This window comes from Crocodylus siamensis, chromosome 3 (assembly GCF_052110815.1).
Source record: "Crocodylus siamensis isolate JL-2025a chromosome 3, ASM5211081v1, whole genome shotgun sequence".
Classification (NCBI taxonomy): Eukaryota; Metazoa; Chordata; order Crocodylia; family Crocodylidae; genus Crocodylus; species Crocodylus siamensis.
Window position 1 is genome coordinate 227675690 of NC_143397.1, and position 19285 is coordinate 227694974.

The window sequence follows — 19285 nt, forward strand, 5'->3', positions numbered from 1 at the left end:
AGAGAAACACCCTTTTTAAGGTCTGCTAATACTTCCTAATACCATTTGTCTCAGACAAAAGAAAATGTTATGGTGGGGTCCCTTTTCAAACTGTGCTTTTGTTCTGTTTTTTTATTTGAAAAATGTATTCACAATATGTCTGCATAATGACTCTTAAGACTTGAGTTCTTGCCGGGTAGGTAGCGACTCGAGTTTCAGACCATTTAATTTCCATGTCTTATTCTGGATACTGAAAAAGCTGGAAGAGGCAGATGGAAGGAGGTTGAATCTGAGAAAGTTCATGTATATATTTGTCTTTCTGGGAACTAAGTTTTGGTCCAAACTGGACTGACACTGACAACGATGCTGGCATCTCATCCTGCCCTCTTCCATTCATCTGATTCTGAGAAATTCATATGCTTAAGGGCACTGTTTCTGGATTCTCAGATATCTGGATTGAAGAAAAAATATTTCTTTTTTACCCTTCTCCGTAATGTCAGAGGTCCAGGAGAAAACCTTGTAAATGTATCTGCAGTGGTGGATGACTATAACGCTACGCGTCTGTGATGAGACTTTGTCTGTTTGCTTGTTTAAATGTGTCTTGTGGCCTGTTTATATCAGCATTACACGAATATTTTCTTTCCTGGCTTTTTGCTTTCTAGGAAACTAGTTGTTGTGTAGTTGGTTTGAGTTTTCTGGGCTGATTGGGTTTGCGGGGGGGGGTGCATTGTTTGTTTTTGAAACCCAGATTCTGGTGGTTACCAGTAGTCTGGTGTACTTAAAAATGGTCTGAATTACTGCTTCTCAACCTCAGAGTGGGTGCATCTATACAAGCAATTAAAGCAACTCAAACTTTGGTAGATGTGTGCCTGGGACAGCAGCAGTTTGAGCCAGGGTGGAGCAGCCCCAGGCTGGCAGCAGGCTTAGTGGGTCAGTTTTGGGTGCAGGTGGTGGCAGCAGAGGAACTGGCTAGGGAATGAGAGTGCCAAAGTGCAGAGACATGCAGCAAGCAGCCCCTGTACTTTAGCATCCTCATACTTCCGCCAGCCCCAGTCACCGTCTACACATGCATTTCATTGCACTTTAATTACTCCACTGTAAAATAGTACTGTTCCCAGGAGTACTATTTTATGGCATAGTTAATTAATCTACTGCATCCTCACAGTTGTGCACATGTAGGCAGTGATGCTTTACTGCAGAGCAAATGCACAGTAAAGCGCACATGTAGATGCATGCAGTATCCAGTAGAAAGTGTAGGGTCTGATTGGATTTATTGCTGGGGATAGGGAGCTTGCTCCCTGTAAGGTTTTAGCTCCAGGTCCTCATTCCAATCCGAATGGAAGGTAAACAAATCTAGGAAAATGGCCTGTAATAAAGGAGCGTAGAAGGATGGAAGATTTATGTGTGTAACCAAATAAAATTCTTTCAGACTTGGAAGTTTAGAATTATCCCAAAAATACTGTGCATGTGTGTGTCTCACTTTACAGATTTATACCTAGGATTTTCATATGGTTTTATTTTTTTTAATTTTTGCACTTGTTTGTTAATTAACCTACAGTGAGAATTGATTCCTTTCCTCTCCCCTCCCCTGTCATTACCTGTCAAACACATTCCTTCAGTATCTCCCTCATTACATTTAGTGTTTATATCCAGTGTTGAGTGACTATACCAGATATTCCTGGAAAGGAAAATGTTTCCAAATGCAGCGTAGACTGTCTAATCTCATCTTCATCTTACAGGTTTGTGCTTTTTATTCTTCTCCCTCCTACATACAGGTCTTCGGTGCTCTAGCCTCCGAACCATTTAAAGTGAGTGATGGCTTTTATGGCACTGGAGAGACATTTCTGTTTACTTTCTCTCCAGATTTTGAGGTAAGGAAATATAAATTCTTTACATGTAATTTATCCCTCCGTGCATACCTTTGCTTCCTGGAGTTACTGACATTGGAGTAAACTTAGACTGTTAAAAGGTGATGGGGAGCTGATTTACACCTCGGAAGAAAATGAATTTCCTACCTGTACTACACTTGCACACTTCTTCCATCCAACATTTTTCTGTCCAGATACTGTTTTGTCTAAAATGTAAATAGTGAGCATCCTAAAGCAGGGGATGGCCTTTCTGACATGAATGTGCTTTTAGCCATCCCCATAAAAATCCATCCAAATTTGGTCACGTTTTAACTGTTTGTGCTCTAGAGACTTTCTAGAATTTTAACAGCTGAAATCTGAAGATTCCTTTCTTGCAAGAGGCATACTTAGTTGATTCAAAAACTTAGTTGTACATGTGTCTCAGTGCTGGAGCACCTTCCCTCCAGACTAGGGCTACAGGGGCAAAAACAAACCGTTCTTGTAATAGTTGATCTGGACAAGCGTGAGATTTAATACCAAAATTAGGGAAGAGATTCCCTGTTCCTGTGCTCAAGAGGGAGGAGAGAGGACTGAGACCTGGCTGAAGGGGAAGGGGCAAAGGTGTCAGACATGAGGGAGTGATTTCCCTCTCCCTTTTTATATCTGTTGTTGACAAATAGTATCCCATTTGCAAAGTGTTCCCTACTCCTCTACTTCTGGTCCCTATAGCAGATTGTCACGGAGTCACAGAGGTGCCCCGTGACTGTGAGGGTGATTGGCAGTGCTGTCAATCACCCAGGCAGCCCAGGTGCCGGGTTGCCAGGGGCAACCAGGTGGTCACATGGCCGGGAGGGGGCAGGGCCAGGCCTTTATAACCAGCTTAGGCCAGAGCCTGAGACACAGTTCCCTTCTGGCTGCCGCAGGAGCAGGAGCTCTGCGGCTCGAGCTGAGTGGCCTGAGTTGGTGGTTGCAGCCTTACCCCACTAACAGGCTGCGATGATGCAGGGAACAAGATCACCCTGACTGCAGGTAGGACTGAGAGCCCTGGCAGGGCTTGGAGTTATTGTTAGGCGTATGGAGCCTCTGTTTATGTTGCAGCCAGAGGGCTGGAGTTTAAGTTGCAGTTTACACCGGAGGACCGGGTGAGGCTGTAGGGGAGCGAGGAGGCCTCAGGGGAGCTCCCCAACAGCTTGGGGGTTCCCAGTGCCCAGTTGAGGCACAGTGCCAGGGGCACTAGTGTCGGTGCTGCTGGGCATTATATTGCGCCAGGGAGGCGCAGTGTGCGGGGTTACAGACCAGCCCATAAGGGCGGTGTATAGCCCCAGAGCGGGGCAGAGACAGGGCGCAAGAGGCGCGGAGTCAGCCCCGAGAGGGCAAGGCCCTGGAGCGGGGCAGAGACAGGGCGCAAGAGGCGCGGAGTCAGCCCTAGAGAGGGCAAAGCCCCGGAGCAGGGCAGAGCCAGGGCGCAAGAGGCGCGGAGTCAGCCCCGAGAGGGCAAAGCCCCTGGAGCAGGGCAGAGCCAGGGCGCAAGAGGCGCGGAGTCAGCCCCGAGAGGGCAAGGCCCCTGGAGCAGGGCAGAGACAGGGCGCAAGAGGCGCGGAGTCAGCCCTAGAGAGGGCAAGGCCCCGGAGCGGGGCAGAGACCGGGCGCGGGGCGCGCGGCGTGTCAGCCCCAAAGTGGGGAAGCCCAAAGGGGCGAAGCGCAGGGAGCGCGGTAGAGGCCCCTGAGGGGCGAGGCCCCAGAGAGGGGCCGAATAGCCAGGCCTAGCAAGCCACCCAAGGGCGCCGAGACTAGGGCGGCGATAGCGCCGGCCCAAGGGCGCCGAGACTAGGGCGGCGATAGCGCCGGCCCAAGGGCGCCGAGACTAGGGCGGCGATAGCGCCGGCCCAAGGGCGCCGAGACTAGGGCGGCGATAGCGCCGGCCCAAGGGCGCCGAGACTAGGGCGGCGATAGAGCTAAGGCTAGCGCGGCGAGAGCAGCCTAGCTAGCCACCCAAGGGCGCCGGGACTAGGACGGCGATAGTGCCGGCCTAAGGGCGCCAAGACTAGGACGGCGGTAGAGCTAGGACTAGGGCGGCGAGAGCGAGCCGGCCCAAGGGCGCCGAGACCAGGGCGGCGGTAGGGCCGAGATCCGGGCAGAGGGAGCGTGCCGGCCCAAGGGCACTGAGACTAGGGCGGCGAGAGCGTGCCGGCCCAAGGGCGCCGAGACTAGGGCGGCGAAAACGCTCCAGTTCCAAGGCAGAGCCGGCGATTAGCCAGGCACCAGCTAGAACCCGGCCCAGGGGGCGCCGGTAGTGAGCGGCGCTGGCGAGCCGACCCAGGAGGCGCCAGCAAGTAGCTGGGCGCCAGCGTGACAGGCCCAGGGCGCGGGGAATGGGCTAGAGATTGGGGCCCGACCCAAGGAGGCGCCAGGTGGGCGAAGAGCCCCGGTGCCCGAGAGTGAGAACAAGGGCACCCGAGGGGCGAGGGACCATACAAGCGTCCCCCAGAACAGCTGCGAGGCTTGGGGCGTGCTGAGGGGGAGGCTTGGAGGCACGCATTGCCCTTAAGGCAGGACGCATATCGAATCCCCAGTCTGGAATAGAGACGAACAACAAGACCGTCCATTAGGAAAACTGGCAGCCTCCACATTATATATTTAACCATCAAAGTCGTGGCGGGCGAGGTTCTGAGGGTGCTACGTCACCCTAACGTGACGGTAGGCGGCGCTAGGGAGCTCACGGCCGCCCCGGCCGCCACTCCCTCACACAGATAATTGCTACTTATATCAGCTATTTCATTACTCTTCCATTGCTGTTACTTCAATTGTTTGAAGCTTGGACAGTGGATTAAAGGGTCCTCCCAGACATTACACTTACAATTGCAACATGCCAGACATTCAGCCAATTTATGGTGCAATAGCGTGGAAAACCCCCTGCTCAAGGCTGAGATTGTTTAGTCCAGAATGGTCCTGTCACGTGTGTGTAACCTGCCCTTTAAGTTTTGCAGGGTTGAAGGTCCCAGATCTTTTTGTGGCTAATTTGTACTCAGTTTAATTTAAACGTGTGGCATGCAGCCCAGCATCTGGCTGCACAGTGTAGCTTTACATGTTCATGGGCTCCCGTAGCTTGGGGTCATGCAAAGTCCAGTGCTGGATCTGGTCTGTGGGTAACCGGCAACAAAGAAACTCTGCGATACCCAGCTGCCTGAGCCCTGTTGTAAAAGCTTCTGCTCCAGGATGTGTTCAGCTGCGTATTGAAGGGCTCTCTGATCTAACTACACACTCGCACACACTCTTCCGTGCCAGAATGTACTCATCTTGGGGACTAGAAAGCTCCCATCTGGTATCATATCCTAGATCCCAGGCCCTGTTATGCCAGATCTTGACCGTCCATCATAACGGGAAGCACAATAGTTTGGATCCAGAATAAAATTCCTCAGAACCTGTTGCGCCATTAAATTAACATTTGTGAGGAGCATAAGGGTACAGCCTTGCTCCAACCCATAGAGTGGTATCTATATGAATCTGTGGAGAGAGGTAGTCAGTGCTGAGAGCCTAGAGGAAGTGCAAGCTGGATTGGACTAATGGAGAGAAGTGCTAGAGGGAAGAGGACTGAAGATTTGCTGATCCAAAATAGAACATATGCACTGTGATTTCTCTGAGGTACCTGATGTTGGAAATGTGACAGTCAATGAGAAACGTGTTTGAAAAGTTGACAAGTTCAATTATCCGGGGTCAACTGTTCAATGGAATGCAGAGTTACTCAAAGAATTGAATTATCAAATAACAGCAGGGTGGGCGAACTGGAAATTGGTGGCAGCAATATTATGTGACAGGAGAGTATCAATAAAGCTGAAGGGGAAAGTCTACAAGACATGCATCCAGCAATATTGTACAGAGCAGAGATATGGCCCTTGAAGAAAATTCCAGAAAGAACACTGAAAATGACAGATGAGAAGGCTTCAGTGAATGTGTGGAGTGATGAAGATGGATAAAGTGAGGAATACTTGCATCAGAGGATCAGTAGAAGTAGTGGAGGCATCTAAGAAAGTACAAGAGAGAAGACTGGCAAGGTATGGGCATGTTCAAAGGAGTCAGGAATAATACATAAGAAAAGAAGTTACCAGAATGGTACTACCATGGAGAAGGGGAAGAGGAAAACCAAAGATGACATGGAGAGGGACAGGAGAGAGAAAGGAGTTGGAAGACTATACATGTGACTTCAACTCTGTTTAGATGGGACAAGTGAGAGAAGAAGAGAGAGGTAGTCAGCCACATGAGTTTGAAGGCAGTGCAGGGTACCTGTTAATTTCTAAGCTGCCCCCTGCCCCTGCTTCAGTATGAAGCTATAGAAGAGAATTTCTGGGTTTTATGTCTTTATGGAGAGAGAGGTCATGAAATTATGCACACAACTATTTCAAAGAATGAAAGATAGGCTATGTGAGAATTAACATTACACATGTAACATTAATAAAAATCCCTTTGTATGCATACAATATTACGTATGGGGTTTTTTTAACTTTCACGTATTGGCTATTCCATAGGACCCCACTTCACTGAGGACACAATAGATGGTGCTCACTTAATGAGCAAATGTCTTCTCATGCAGTCTGTCCCATGCCCTATATTTTTATAGCATTCTATTCAAGCTGTATTCTTAAGCATTTCTGAATTTTGGAGGGGCTTTTCTATAGTATGCATCACTGGAGTGCCTCACAAGCATCAGTTGATTTATTTCACAACACACTCTAGGGTGAGGAGTCATTTATCATCATTTTACAGATGGGGGAATCGAGGCAAAGAGGTTCAAAAGTATCCACCTGTTCTTGGACACCCAGTTTAAGATGCTTAGGACCTGACTGTTTTAGAGTATTTAGCATTATATAGTACTGCAAAGCACAGCAGCCAGTAACTCCAGTTGCAGCCACAAATGTTCAAGAGTTCTGCAAATTGTCTCAAGTTAGGTGCTTACAAAATGGTGGCCACACAATTGGTGCCACTTATGAACAGTTTGATTTTACGTAGAGCCATTGGGAGTTCCTAGGGCACAGGTAAAGGAGGATTCAGTTCTTCAGAGTGGCATTTAACTCCCTCGGTCCAAAGTCTTTTTTTCTCCTTGCCCAACCTTGAGTCATCCCTGCAGCATCATCCACCTAACGCTGCATGCACACTTATGTCTCATTGGAAAGAAAAGTATAACTAGATTGTGTGATTTAAAGCACGCACGTAAGGTCTGACTTTAAAGGCACATAGAGAGGCATCTTCAGTTATGGAACTACCCAATTGTTGCATGCTTGATATTTGTAGCTCTCCTGTTCTTTTAAAGTAGCTTTTTATGCACGACTTTTCATAGATTTCATAGACATCAGGGCTGGAAGGGACCTCGGGAGATCGAGTCCAGCCCCCTGCCCAAAGGGCAGGAAGTCAGCTGGGGTCATAGGATCCCAGCAAGATAAGCATCCAATTTACTCTTGAAGGTGTTCAATGTAGGTGCTTGAACCACCTCCGCTGGCAGACTGTTCCAGACCTTGGGGGCTCGGACAGTAAAGAAATTCTTCCTTATGTCCAGCCTGAAACGGTCTTGCAGGAGTTTGTGACCGTTCGACCTCGTCATCCCTTGGGGCGCTCTGGTGAACAGACGTTCCCCCAGATCCTGGTGGTCACCCCTGATAAACTTATAGGTGGCCATCAGATCACCCCTGAGCCTACGCTTTTCCAGGCTAAAGAGTCCCATGTCTCTCAGCCTATCATCATAAGATCTGTTTTCCTGACCTCTGATCATGCGCGTGGCTCTCCTCTGGACTCTTTCAAGCTTTTCCACATCCTTTTTGAATTGTGGAGCCCAAAACTGGATGCAGTACTCCAGCTGTGGCCTCACCAAGGCCAAGTAACAAGGGGAGAACGACGTCCCGGGATTTGCTCGAGAAGCATCTATGAATGCAAGCCAGCGTTTTGGTCGCTTTATTAGCCGCAGCATCGCATTGCAGGCTCATGTTCATCTTGTGGTCAATGACGACCCCCAAGTCTCTTTCTTCTGTAGTGCTATCCAATGTAGCACTGCTGAGCCTATAAGGATGCTGCAGGTTTTTCGTCCCAAGGTGGAGAACCTTGCATTTTTCGGTGTTAAACACCATGAGGTTCTCATCTGCCCATTTGCTGAGCTTGTCCAGGTCAGCCTGGATCACCTGGCTATCTTCTGGCGTGGATGCTTTGCCCCAAAGTTTGATGTCATCGGCGAACTTGGCCAGTCCACTCCTGACTCCAATGTCCACATCATTAATGAAGATGTTGAACAGGATGGGTCCCAGGACAGAGCCTTGAGGGACCCCACTGGTCACAGGGCACCACGATGAGTGACTGCCATCAATCACAACCCTCTGGGTCTGACCACGGAGCCAATTTCCCAGCCAGTGGATCGTGGTGGAGCCAAGGCCACAACTGGCCAGTTTGGCCAAGAGGTGATCATGGGATGCCAAATCAAAAGCTTTTTTGAAGTCAAGATATGACATCAATCTCTTCTCCCTGGTCTAGGTGATAGGTCACCTGGTCATAGAAGGAAATGAGATTGGTCAAACAAGACCTACCCACAACAAACCCGTGCTGGCTATCCCTTAGGATGTTAGCCTGGGCCAGTCCCTCAAGGATGGCCTCCTTAATAAACTTTTCTAAGATCTTCCCCAGGATAGAAGTCAGGCTAATGGGCCTGTAGTTAGGCGGATCCACTCTCCTCCCTTTCTTGAAGATCGGCACCACATTCTTGTACAATGTAAAGCCAGCTGAAGCTATTAGAAATTGGGATGATACAATTATATTTTAAAGTTTTTGGTTAAGAAATACCAGTTAGGTTGGAAGTGAGACAAGAGTAATGCAGTAAAATGTGCACATGGAATCGAAGAGTTTGAAGGTGTAAACTATTGTAAAACAGTATTCAAAATGTGAATCTTTCATGTTTGACTCTCTTGTCCACATAATTTAGACCTGTAGATTTTCCCACTGATGACACTAAATGTACGTCTGGGTTCTGTTAAGCAAAAGAAAAAACACTTGGCATTCACAAACAACAGTTTATAAACTTTTCAAAAAGCCATATTGTTAGTATGGGATAAGTTTCTTTGACGTGTTTATTTTTATCTGTTTTGATTTTTCAGAAAGAACACTACCGTATTTTCTCACATATAGTCTGCAGGCTGTATACATTTTTACAAACATGATGGATGGATGTGGGCTATACAAGGGTGTGGGCTATGCAGGGTCTTTAGAACAGTCTTTAATGAAAATTTAGTTTTTAGGCATGGAAAAACCAGCCTTGCTGCAGGGCTGGGGGTGCTGCGGACCAGGGACAGAAGACCTGGGCAAAGGACTTGCTGGGGGAAGCCCCAAGACGGGGGTTGAGGCGCAGAGCAGACCCCACCCACCCATCCCCAGCTGCGGGCTGATGTCACGGTGACGAGACCCAGCAGGATTGGCTTGAGCTGGCTGACAGCAGCGAGTGGGGCTGCCTCCCCACCCCACCCTCCACCCCTACTCAGAGCTCCTCCCCTCCCCTGCAGCAATTAGCACCACTTTTAACTGCTCCGGTGGCTGTGCCCAACAGAGCCCGCACTGCCTCCCTCCCGCCAGATGCGGGAGCCCCACGCCCAACTGCGCTTCTCCACAGTGGGGCCTGGCGGGGGCCACCCGGTGCCTGAGCTCCGATGGGGTAGCCGCACTTGCAGCCATGTCTTGGGGGAGGCGGGGGGGCGGCTGCAGTCGGGCGGTGAGAGCCTGGTCCCCACATGCCAGCAGTGAGCACCCATGGCTGGGGCCAGCACCTCTCAGCCTTAATAGACACTATCATGTACGGGGAATACATGAGTGCGGTCTATACATGGACTATTTTTTGAAAATACAATTTTCCACGGGTTATACATTGGTGCGGGTTATATGTGAGAAAATACGGTAGGTTGAGCTAGTAGGTTCAATCCAAATAATTTTTTTTTCTTGAAACATTCTTATAACCAAGAACATCAGGAAAGTTCAGGATTCTTGATTTAAACTGGTAGGTTTTCAATTAGTGAAACTATACCAAGCTGTGGAATTCATCAGTGATACTAGTTTTCTGTTGAAAATTAGAAAAAATAATTTCAGACATTTACCTTGCCAATCTACTTTTTCATTAGGTCTTCAAATGGACAGGAGACAACATGTTTTTTATTAAAGGTGATATGGACTCCCTAGCATTTGGTGGAGGAGGGTAAGTCATGATTTCTAGAGTTTGCCTTTTTGAAGACTAAAATAAAATGTTCTTTGTATGACAGTTATAGTAGTCTTTGTATGTAAGAACCTGGTACTGACTGCTTTCAGAAGTCTCAAAGCCCAAGAAGTTTTAGTGCAAATTTACAAGTACATGTGTTTTAGTAACTGACAAATAAAAAAACCTAATATTGGTCATAAGCTCTGCTCCTGTTTTAATTTAATTTGTAGAACTTGTTTTTGACTACTTCAGCAATTTTTAAATAGTTTTCACTTGTGAGGGCCCAGAATACTCTTATTCTTCCTGCTTACCAGGATAACTTTCTTGTATGTGTAGAATAACAGAAGATATTAAAATGTATTCTAAATATATTCAGGGCATTGAAACATGAGGAGCAGCACAATTGAATCTTTTTTTTTTTTTAAAAGTATAACCTGAAATTTTCAAAAAGACAGATATGGAGTTGGATGTTCTAAATATGTCTTACATCTGTGTTACTTACTAAAAGCCTTTTTCAGTTGTCTTAGCATGAGCCCTTAAATGTTTAATGTGTTTAGCTCCACGACTTTGATACCAAATGGTACCACTATCCCCAGTTTTGGTAGAATATAGAACTATGAATGTATATTGAAGTATATGTTCACACAAATTTATATTGTCTTTTCTGTATAGAATTAAACCAGAGGTTTTAGACTGCCAACAGCTGGCACTCTGACAAGTACACTTTAAGAATTATCTGATCACAAAAAATCAGTTTCAGAATTTTCAGACTAGCCTAAAACATAGTAACTTGCAAACTTCAGTATTGTTTTTTCATAATTTTTAAATCCTTCCCCAGAAAAGAATTTCTATTCTATTCTCTCTGCACTTCCGAAGCAGATGTTCTTGCTTCAGATGAGTTATGATGTTTTCCAAAAAGGATTTTTTTTTTTAATTAAATAACATAATCTTTAAAGCTAAATGTAGATTCTGCAAAATCGAAGAGGGGCTAAAAGCTGGTATGATCTTTAAGTCAGGTGGTCCTCGCCCCCTCCCCAAAAATCAAATCCTAGTGTCAAAAGAGCCTAATGTTGAGATGGTCAATCAAATTCTAATAAGCAGAAGTACAATGTCAGTAATTCAGCTAAAACACCTTGATTAGGAGGGTAATAGCAAGTATGCAGTTACTTTAAATGACTGTTTTCAAATGTTGTAACAAAATACCACTTTTGTCTTTTTATATAGTTGTATTACAGTACTTATTAATGAATGTATCCATACAGTTGGGTACATGCATTCAATCAGAATACTTTTATAACTGGCTTAGTAAGGGGGAGAGTTCCTAGCGGTCCCATGCTACCTGGTGCCACCAAATTAACTCATGCTAGCAAAGAATCTCTCCCTTCCTCCATTTTATCCCTCTAATTTTTCATTACAGTTTCATCTTCTGAGTTGTAGAAACTTATCGGATCTAGCTGAAAACTGTCATACATCTTATTTCTGGTGCACATAAACTATGTCTCCTTCCCTGTCTTATGGGTTTCCTTCTCAACCTCCTGGAACCAAGTTTGTCTAACAAATCTCCTTGCTATTATCCACCCACCTTTTTTTCTAATGAGCATATCTGTGGTTTACCACACTCCATCCTGGCAACTGTATCATTTTCTTTTGTCTGTCTCTGTTTAAAACTTAGTTTCCTGAAAGAATCTCAGGCTTGTATGTGACATGAAAAACATCCCATCACCTACTTATTATCCCATTCTTACAATACATTTCAAAATTTAGTACACTTACTACACAGCTATAGCTACCCTGGAGGGAGACCATGGTGTTAAGAAGAACCTAGGAATGTTAAATACCAAAACGGCATTTTTGAAGTTGATATTCTTTGTCTTCATAACTTTCTTTTCTATTTTTTTTTTTTCTGTATTTCAGGGGAGAATTTGCCCTGTGGCTTGATGGGGATCTCTACCATGGAAGGAGTCATTCCTGTAAAACCTTTAGCAACCGTACACTTTCAAAAAGAGAAGACTTCATTATCCAAGACATTGAAATCTGGGGGTTTGAATAAGTGTATAATTCTCTACAGGATATTGTCCCAAACCAGGCATGAATCAGTGCAGCTCAAAGCCCTACAAGCAATATAATGCAGCATTTTATTTACTATAATTTTGAAATAGCGTAACTTGGGTTTTTTTTTCATCCTCTTAATCCTATTAAGTTGTCACTTTTACTGTAAGTTTAAACACTTCTAAAATGTATATCATGTGAACTAAAACCAAATGTCAGTTACTTTGAATCTTGCAGCATATAAAAGTCTGTTGTGGAGTTTTCCCCTCTGTCTTTGTTTTACGTTTGCATCTTTCTCCAAACCTTTTCAGGTCTTTCAATGAATATCAATTAAGATTTATTTTTCTTTGAAAATTGGGTCTCAATGGAATTGTCCTTTATGGGTCTACATAGGAGGAACGTGCAATAGAAGGATTTGGTATTAGCAGTGCTGGTTTTGGGGTCAGTGACGGATTAAATTATATGGTGCCACTATTAGACAAGAAGCTTAGCATTCCTTATTCAAGTATACCTTTTACCCTTATGATCTAAATTCAGTAGTGCCACTTGTCTTATTATTGTTTGTATTTAGCAATTACATGTCAATTATATCATATAATAAATATGCTAGCTGCATGCTGATTGTATTAAAGAATGTTTTGCACAAGCTGTCAATGATCTATAGGTTTGGGACAAATCTTGGCAGTATTGAGCTATGCGGCAAAGATGCATAAAATAGCAGGGGAATATAATAGTTCCATTGGATTTAATTGAGAAAGCAAGAAAAATGCAGTGAACAATGTGTAGCTATAGTAGGGCATTAAAGTACCAAGACTATGAAACAGATGTATTTTTTTTTTCTAACATAAAGTGTCAGATATTTACTGTTAAACTGTTGTAGCCTTGTAGCACATCAACTCCAAGAATATAGCTTATACCTGTTCAAAAGAAAAAATAATTGTGATTGTTTTTGAGTGGGTCTATGTTGTAAATTACAGTTAGCACCAGCTCTGATTTAAAAATGGGGTAATGTACTCTAGGTAGACAATATTGTAATTCATTAGACTTGTGGAATATGCAAACTTACTGTCATGTGACCTCAAAAAAATGACAGGCTAGAATACAGTACCAGTAGCTCTTGTCCACTTTTGTAGGAAAACTGATAAGCCATTGTGGCAATAACAGCTCAACAAAACTTTGTTTCAAAGCTTCTAATCTATGTTATGCAAAAAAAAAATAATGCTGTTAAGTGTGACAGTGACTGACTTTGTGCTGAAATTTCAGCTGTTCCAGATGAACATTGTATATTATCTTGTAAATTAATGTTTAAAAGTAGTTTTGTTATTATAGAGAAGTGTTGATTGACGGGTTGCTTATAGCACTTTAAATTATTCTAGAAATGGAATAAAAGCCAAACGGGTTGGCTTAAGTAGATGTAGTTGTATAGTACTTAAATTTATTTACTTCTTTGGAAAGTTTTAAAAACTTTATTCAAAGAAAGCTTACTGCTATGGTAATGAAAAAGGGCAGATGTTCTATCTATAATATGCTAATGCTCAATATGAATAGAAATACAGGGCATCATTTCCTGTCTCTATGTATAGCTCTTTACCTTGTTAGAATACAGTAAAGTATGTAGATTAAATGTTTACAAAAATAAGGAATTGTAAATAAATTAAAATGGCTTTTCTCCCCTTTGGTCTTCCACAGCAGTATTATTGTCTTTGTGGAGTTAAGACTGACTGACTATTTAAAAAAAATAAATAAAAAATCCTGTAATGGGTTTTAAGTACTATAAGGTCATAGTGATATATAGCAAATAAATCTAAATACATGTAAAATTAAACCTGAGTTTGAATTTATTCAGTGATACAAAATGTTCAGTTATTATTTCCACAGTACTCTTTTTTTCCTGAATAAGTAGGATTTTTTTTTCTCACCATTTATTAATGTCGGTGTATACATTAATGTACAATGCAGTGTATTGCCTTTTTTGAACTAGAACCAAATGCCTGGTTTCCTTCCCCCTCCCCCAGGAAATCATACAACATCATTAAATTGATAAAATTTCAGCGCTGACATTTGAATTCTTAGGCTGTCTGACAGAATTCTAAAACTATATGGGAATATTAAAAAGAAGAAAACTTTATGCAGCACTTAAATAGATACGTGGCCAGGGGATCTGGATGCAAAAGTTATAGTTATTTGCAGTCAGTTGTGGGTTTTGTCAGGAGTGCAGATTAAGCAAAATGTTTAAGGCAGTTCCCTCTAGACTTATGAGACCCATGGTGGGAGGAGGAAGAGGGGGATGTGCTCTGCTGTGGGTCTGTTTTGCTGGCCGTCAAATGACAGCCTGAGGTAATTGCCCTTCCTGCTACCCCCATATTACTGGCGTTTATATTATAATAAGATGTGTGCAAACAAGCTAGATGTTATAAACTGTTAGAAAGCTGCATTCAGCTGAGGGTAAAAGAGCCAACCAGAGGTGCTGCTGAAGGGCCTGCATGATGAATACTAGCAGCCAAAGGTGCCAGCGCAGAAGTACAGTTCTCCATGCAGAGGTCACAGATCTGCAGTTGGAGGGCAAGGAACATCTTGCCTTCAGGAGACCTAGGCAAGCTTTTTTTACCTTGGCTCTACCACTACTGCAGACTGTTCTGAGGAAAACTTTACTTCAAATTTCTGACCAATGGCTCTGCTCAATAATGTATATCATGCCTAACTTGTCCCAGGCTGCATTTAATGTCTGCAGACTCTCCTGCTTCCCACTCTGAGGCTAAGCCCTACACAATTCAAGGAGTTGAGGTAGACTGAGGAAAGAGGCAAAAAAGGTCTTTCCTACTCCAGCCTTGACTTGTATGATGGATGACCTTGCCCAGCTCTATCAGCAAGTCATTTTGAACTTAGTCATTTTGAACTATGAAAACTTCTAGGTGGCACCAACCTGATGAGCTTTATTTCCTCTCATGTTTTCATAGGCAGTCTTAAAGTACTGCACATATGGTTTGTTTCAAATGCCCAGAATCAGCTTCTCCCTGTAAAAAGGTGGTGTGATAAGGGAGTAGAAATAGGATGCATTTCATGTGGATACATGGGCTTTCGTGCTTGGGACGCAGTGCTGACAATCAGTTCCTAGTTATCCATACTGGCAAAGAAAGACAAAATCTGTGCCCTGTTCTTGCTCTACTCCTCTTCCACTGCTCCTCAACGTGGTACAAAAGGCAGGAATGATACTGTTTGTGCCTCTGACTGAAAAAGCTACATGTCTCAGGCTTGATGAACTTAGTATTGCATCCTCATGCATCTGTCATCAACAGGGATCCAGGTTTTCTGTTTCTAGCAGGAAAACAGAGTAAACCATGGACTTTACCTTTTACTAGAAGCAAATGCAGATTTCTTGTTTTACCAGAGGCCCATGGATTTTGCAATGAGCTCCCTGCAGGCAGGGGGAGTTCCAGCCTGCAGGGAGCTGGGAGGGAGGCAGTGAAACAGGACACATGACCCCAGGCAGCCTGCAGAGCAGCTCCATCAGGTAAGTGGTGGGGGATTGAGGCCCCTGTCAGGAGGGAGCTGGGCAGGGCTTGGGGCCCGGGGCTGCAATTTGAGGCTGCAGGCCCCAGTAGGGAGCAGGACAGGGCCACAGGCAGCTTGTCCAGGAGGCAGAGGGAAAGGGCCGGCTCCCTGCTGCTGCGCACACTCCCAGGCACCTGTGCCCCCCCAGATATGTATGCGGGACAGGTGTAGGCTCGGGCTCCCACCCCACTTTCCTGCCCAAGGGCCTCTGCAGCCCAGTGGGCACAACCCAGCATGGCAGGGACCAGCAAGGCCACGCAGGGATCTCCCTGCCCCTGCAAGCTCCCTGCTGCCTTGGCAGTGTGCCTCCTGTGCCTGTTGCTGCTTTGCGGGGCTCAGCCCCGTGCTGCTGCTCCCTGCAGCACATCGTCGGGGCAGTGCAGAGTGAGCAACTTCTCCACACAGGAGTCTGCCGCCCTGCTTCCCTCCCTCAGGGCCTCCGCAGCCCAGCGGACGCGACCCAGTGTGGCAGGGAGCAGCTGAGCTGCCAGGAGAAGCTGCTCACTGCTGCAAGTTCAGTGCTGTCTTGGCAATGCGCCTTCTGCACATGGGGATGCACCTTTCAAAGCAGTGGCAGGTGTGCATCGCCAGGGCAGCAGGCAGCTTGCAGTGGTGAAGAGATCCCCGTATGGCCTCGCTGCTCCCTGCCACACCAGCACATGCAGATCAGGGGGGCACAGGTCCTCTCTGCTCCCTGGGAGTGCACGTGGTGGCAGGGAGCCACTCCACCTGCGCCCACAGCAGGAGGGAGCAGGGATAGAGGTATGTGGACCCGGGTCCATAGCCCTGGCAGCTGGGGGCCCCTCCTGGAAGGATTGGGGGAGCAGGGGCTAGGGGCACCAACAAAGCTGTGAGAGGCACCAGCAGGGCCAAGAGGTGGGAGTTGTGGGGTGACGGAGTCTTTAATCATGGATTTGGGGGTTTTATTACAGAATTTGTGATTTATTTTTTTTAGCAGAGAACTTGAAATGTTTTTAATCCAGGAAAACCAGGATCCCTGGTCAGCAAGGAACTCTGCTGTTGCAAAATCAGTCATACATCTGGGGCCAGGTTTAAAATGAATACTTGCCTAAAGAAGTGATTGCTCTCATGGACCCCGCAAAAAAACAGAATTTATTCTAATGTCTGTCATAAAGTCCATGTTAAAAATGGCTTTGATTTCCGCTAGAAGGGCTGTAATGTGAGTGCTCCAAACAAGTCACAGCATATTCAATAAAAGGAAGCTTTGTACAAAAGCGTATGCTAAATGCATCCTTAGGACCGGGATCAGTAACTTATAGCCCCATGAAAAGTTGGACTCTGGCTTGCAGCAGTTCAGAGGAAAATCAGCAGTTACAACCACAGCAACAGAAGAGGTGTCCACCCCCAGGTTTCTAGTGCCTGCTGTATTCAGTTTATTCTCCTGGCCACAGCAAAGGAGGCAGCCCCAGGGTCTAGCACCTGCCTTTTTGTAACTACTATATTTACTTGAATCCAACATGAAGTTTTCTTCTTCCCCCTCGCCCACTCCCTATTAAAAACATTCAACGTGGAGGGGAGGGAAAGCCCTTTGTCTTGGCTTTGAAAGCAAGGCAGGGCACGCAGGCTGTTGCAGCCCTGGCCCCGACCAGGGTTGGGATTAGAGTTGGAGTCGACACTGCCTCTGCCCCCCACTGCCTCCCTCACCCACCACCACTCCTTCATTTCCTGCTTCAGCCCCACTCTGCCTGCCCCATGCTGCTGCTTGCCTCTGCCACTGCTTTCCCTGCTGCATTGCCTGTGCCATTCTGCTACATGGCCATTAGTGGGTAAGTGCAAATTCTGCACATTGCTCATCCAGTCAATCAGCGTCACTTCCTTTATTTCAGAAGACAAGTTCACATCTTACTGCTCCAAAGATAGAGGCACAAGGCTTGTTGTAGTGGATCAGTAGACCTTACGTACCAAGAATAGGAAAATGTGTCTACGTTCACCAGAATGTTTCTTTACTTTTGAGCAACAGATATGGCCTACCCTAGAGACCAATGGATATGGAGTCTGACCTGCAAAATTTGGATTTATCATTAGGCAGAATTTACCATGGTCTGTAGCAGGTGAAGTTGTGACTTGAACTTCAGTTTAGGAAAGTTAAGGTGTCTACATGTGTTCTGGGATGGGGGAGCAGTCTTGGGAGTTGCTCTAATTAAAGTGCTCACAGCATCTCATCTCTTCAGTATCCCACACTTCAAAATCGCAGCGGGGTGCTTTTACTAAAGCTCATTCAAGGTTAAGTTAAAGTGCCCCTGCTGCCATTTTGAAGTGGAGGAACATTGAATTAATGTGACACAGGCTGCTGGATTAATCGAGTGTGCTCTGACATGTTCAAATAAGAACACGTTGGAGCAGGTGTCAGACACGTGTGTAGGTGCCTTTAGATTTTAATTACCAGTGTCCTGACTGGGGGGGATCTCCTAACTGGAGGGACCTTTGCTGGCACTCTTCTGCTGCCAGTGACTGACAGGCCTGACTCCGCTGGATCCAGCTGCCAGGAAGCTGTATGGACTGGTGGTTCTTATTACTTGAAGACAAGAAGTTTTTAGGTAAGTACAAATCAGTGCTCTTACTAGAAGCACGTTGTAGCAGTGACAAGCAAGGGCAGTAGATTACCTATTGTTGTCCAGTCCTTTGGTAACAATAGTAGGTGGATGAGGTGGGAGTGAAGATGGAGCAAATTTCAGACACAGAGAGGGCATATGCATATGTGCACAGACATGCATATGCACACACTTAACCATGACCTTAGCAATGAAGAAAATAGTACAAACATCCCACAGTCTGAATAAAATCCTCATCTTGTAGCATTGTCCAAATTATGTAGAAAAACTGGAAAATCAGTCTGTGTCTAGTGGAACAGATAATCAGCTAGAAAGTACATTCTAGAGTACATCCCTTAGTACATGCTGTTTCTGGAGTACATCCTTTAGTATTATACCAAAGGATCCTCTCGGGGCACGATAACAACCTGCAGATAGTTCACTATAATTCTGAACTTTCAGTGTGCATCCATTTCTTAGAGTCTTTAGTAAGTCAATGGAAAAACTTCACCTGCATTTTTAAAATAGAATTCTGAATATTTACACACACACATTTGCTAAATATTTATGGCTATCTTCTTATATGATATGATATATAGAAAGCTGTTATGATGTAGATCAGTGATTCCCAATTTTTCCTCAATGTTACCCCCATTTATGACCCCATTTCCTCCTCATGGCCCCTCACTCCAAACCCGCAGCCTCCCACTGCCCCCTGGTCTTGCTGGGGCCCCTCACTCCTAACCCAAAACCTGCTGGCCCTGCCGGTGCGCCTCATTCCCAGCCTGCAGCCCCTGGCTGCAGCTAGTGCCTCTTCCAACCTGCAGCCCCCCAAGGCCCGCAGTCCCCTTCCCCATCCCAGCAGCACCTAAGCCCCGGCTGCAGCTAGAGCACAGAGTGGAGTCCAGCTCCCACCCCCTCCCCCTGTCCCCTCTTCTATGGGTGGCACAGCTGGAGCAGAGCCCATGGGAAGCGGGGGGAGGATGCAGGATGCCTGCTGTGGGCTTGGGCCTCCCTGCCCTGCTGCTTTCCCTTGAGGGCTAAATGGCTCAGCAGGCAGGACCTGGCAATGGAGAGAGCACCGTGCAGCCAAA

The 19285-nt window shown here is 45.7% G+C and overlaps 1 protein-coding gene across 10 annotated transcripts in view; it reads left to right on the forward strand.

Annotated features, from left to right (window-relative positions):
• The window catches only part of OXR1 (oxidation resistance 1), a 490067-nt gene extending 476155 nt beyond the window's left edge, over positions 1 to 13912 (forward strand). For all 10 annotated transcript variants that reach the window (XM_090040493.1, XM_090040490.1, XM_090040495.1 and 7 more), the window contains 3 exons: positions 1755 to 1850; positions 9965 to 10038; positions 11953 to 13912. In XM_090040493.1, coding sequence (XP_089896619.1) covers positions 1755 to 1850; positions 9965 to 10038; positions 11953 to 12088 — 306 coding nt within the window. In that variant the 3' untranslated portion in view covers positions 12089 to 13912. The remainder of the gene's footprint in view (positions 1 to 1754; positions 1851 to 9964; positions 10039 to 11952) is intronic.
• Positions 13913 to 19285: the final 5373 nt, after the last annotated feature.